The following is a 1,407-nucleotide window of genomic DNA, read 5'->3' on the forward strand; positions in this document are numbered from 1 at the left end:
TTTCACCCACCGACGTTTCCCATTCCTCACTTCCTCTTCTAACTTTGTTTTCTTCTCATTCAATTCAACCAAACCATTAAAACTACATAAATCCATTGCATGCCTGGTCCTCTTCTCGCTTTAACACCATTTTGCTTTCTCATCTTTTAAACACAAAGGACTAATGAATAAAGATGAAAACCAAACCAAACAAACAAGGCCATGAAAGTACATGAAACCGCAAAGATAATCCATAAATAGGTATCATATATAAAGTTAAGAGAGTTTCATTACAAGCATGAGTGGTCCTTCTTTTAAAACTGTAGACACCCAAAATGAGGATCATCTCCTTAATTAACTTAACAGTACGAGCTAACGTAAAAAGAAAAAAATTCCCATAAACTATATAGAGTCATCTAGGAAAAAGGAAAGGTCCACCAAGAACAGATGATATGGATCTTTTCGAAACATATATATAGCTAGCTAGCTAGAAGTCATTAAACTAATAATTATCACCTTAACCAAAATTTTCCCAAAACCAAAAAATTATGGAATCCGATCCATATCATCTCTATAATAATCTAATTAGATGTCACCTATCAACACTTTGACACTAATCACTAATAATTAATCTTCAAAACCCACTTTCTTCCATATGGCATTCCTCACACTGCGCAAGTCCCTGCCTTTAAGGGTCCTCCCAATCCCTTCATGAACCGATAGAGAAGCTCCTCTTGTTCTAGCAAGATACTCATGAGGGGGTACCCTAATCCCTCCATGGTGATCATCCCCTTCATCTTCATCACCAACATCGTCATCATCACTCTCCCACTTCCTGTGTTCCTTGTAGTCCTCCTTCAAGATCTTGGACCAATCAGGAATATTCACAGGCAATGAAGCTGGGGTTACTGGGTCAACCTTCCTTGAAGCTCTCTTCAAAGAAGATCTTGAACCTGGTAAGGCCTTCTTTGCCTCCATTGAAGGGTGGAACAGCTGGTTGGTGTTGTTGGTGGATGAGTTCCACAACTCTGCTTCATCAAACTCCAACACACCGCTACCCTCTTGGGTTGATTTTGGATTGAAATGGGTCTCTGAGGTTGCTGGAAAGATGTAATTTTGCTTTGAAAGAAAGCTCTTCCTAGACGCCATTGATCAAAACTAGCTTCTCTCTCTCTCTCTCTCTCTCTCTCTTTGGTTTTTCTTTCTTTCTTTTTACTTGACTTTGTTTTCAATTCCATAGTCTTCAATACTACGTTTATTTATAGTGCTTTCGTAGTAATGGATAAAGCTAAAAAAAAAAACCTCAATCTATTCACTACAAGTGCCCCCACCTTTATTAACCTGAAGCCTCCATTTGATTTGCTCGATCTTAGTTTAATGATGGTTTTCTTATTATATTGATTGAAGGGTGTACTTAAATACTGTGGG

At 38.1% G+C, this 1,407-nt stretch overlaps 1 protein-coding gene across 1 annotated transcript; it reads right to left on the minus strand.

The window, feature by feature from the left end:
- Positions 1–223: 223 nt before the first annotated feature.
- On the minus strand, positions 224–1,195 carry LOC133316504 (protein S40-4-like). The gene has a single exon (XM_061518263.1). The coding sequence runs from the start codon at positions 1,126–1,128 to the stop codon at positions 607–609; it is 522 nt and encodes a 173-aa protein (XP_061374247.1). The 5' UTR covers positions 1,129–1,195; the 3' UTR covers positions 224–606.
- Positions 1,196–1,407: the final 212 nt, after the last annotated feature.

The sequence above is a fragment of the Gastrolobium bilobum genome, unplaced genomic scaffold, assembly GCF_033153095.1.
Source record: "Gastrolobium bilobum isolate Gb01-03AN ecotype WA unplaced genomic scaffold, APGP_CSIRO_Gbil_v1 utg8685, whole genome shotgun sequence".
NCBI lineage: Eukaryota > Viridiplantae > Streptophyta > Magnoliopsida > Fabales > Fabaceae > Gastrolobium > Gastrolobium bilobum.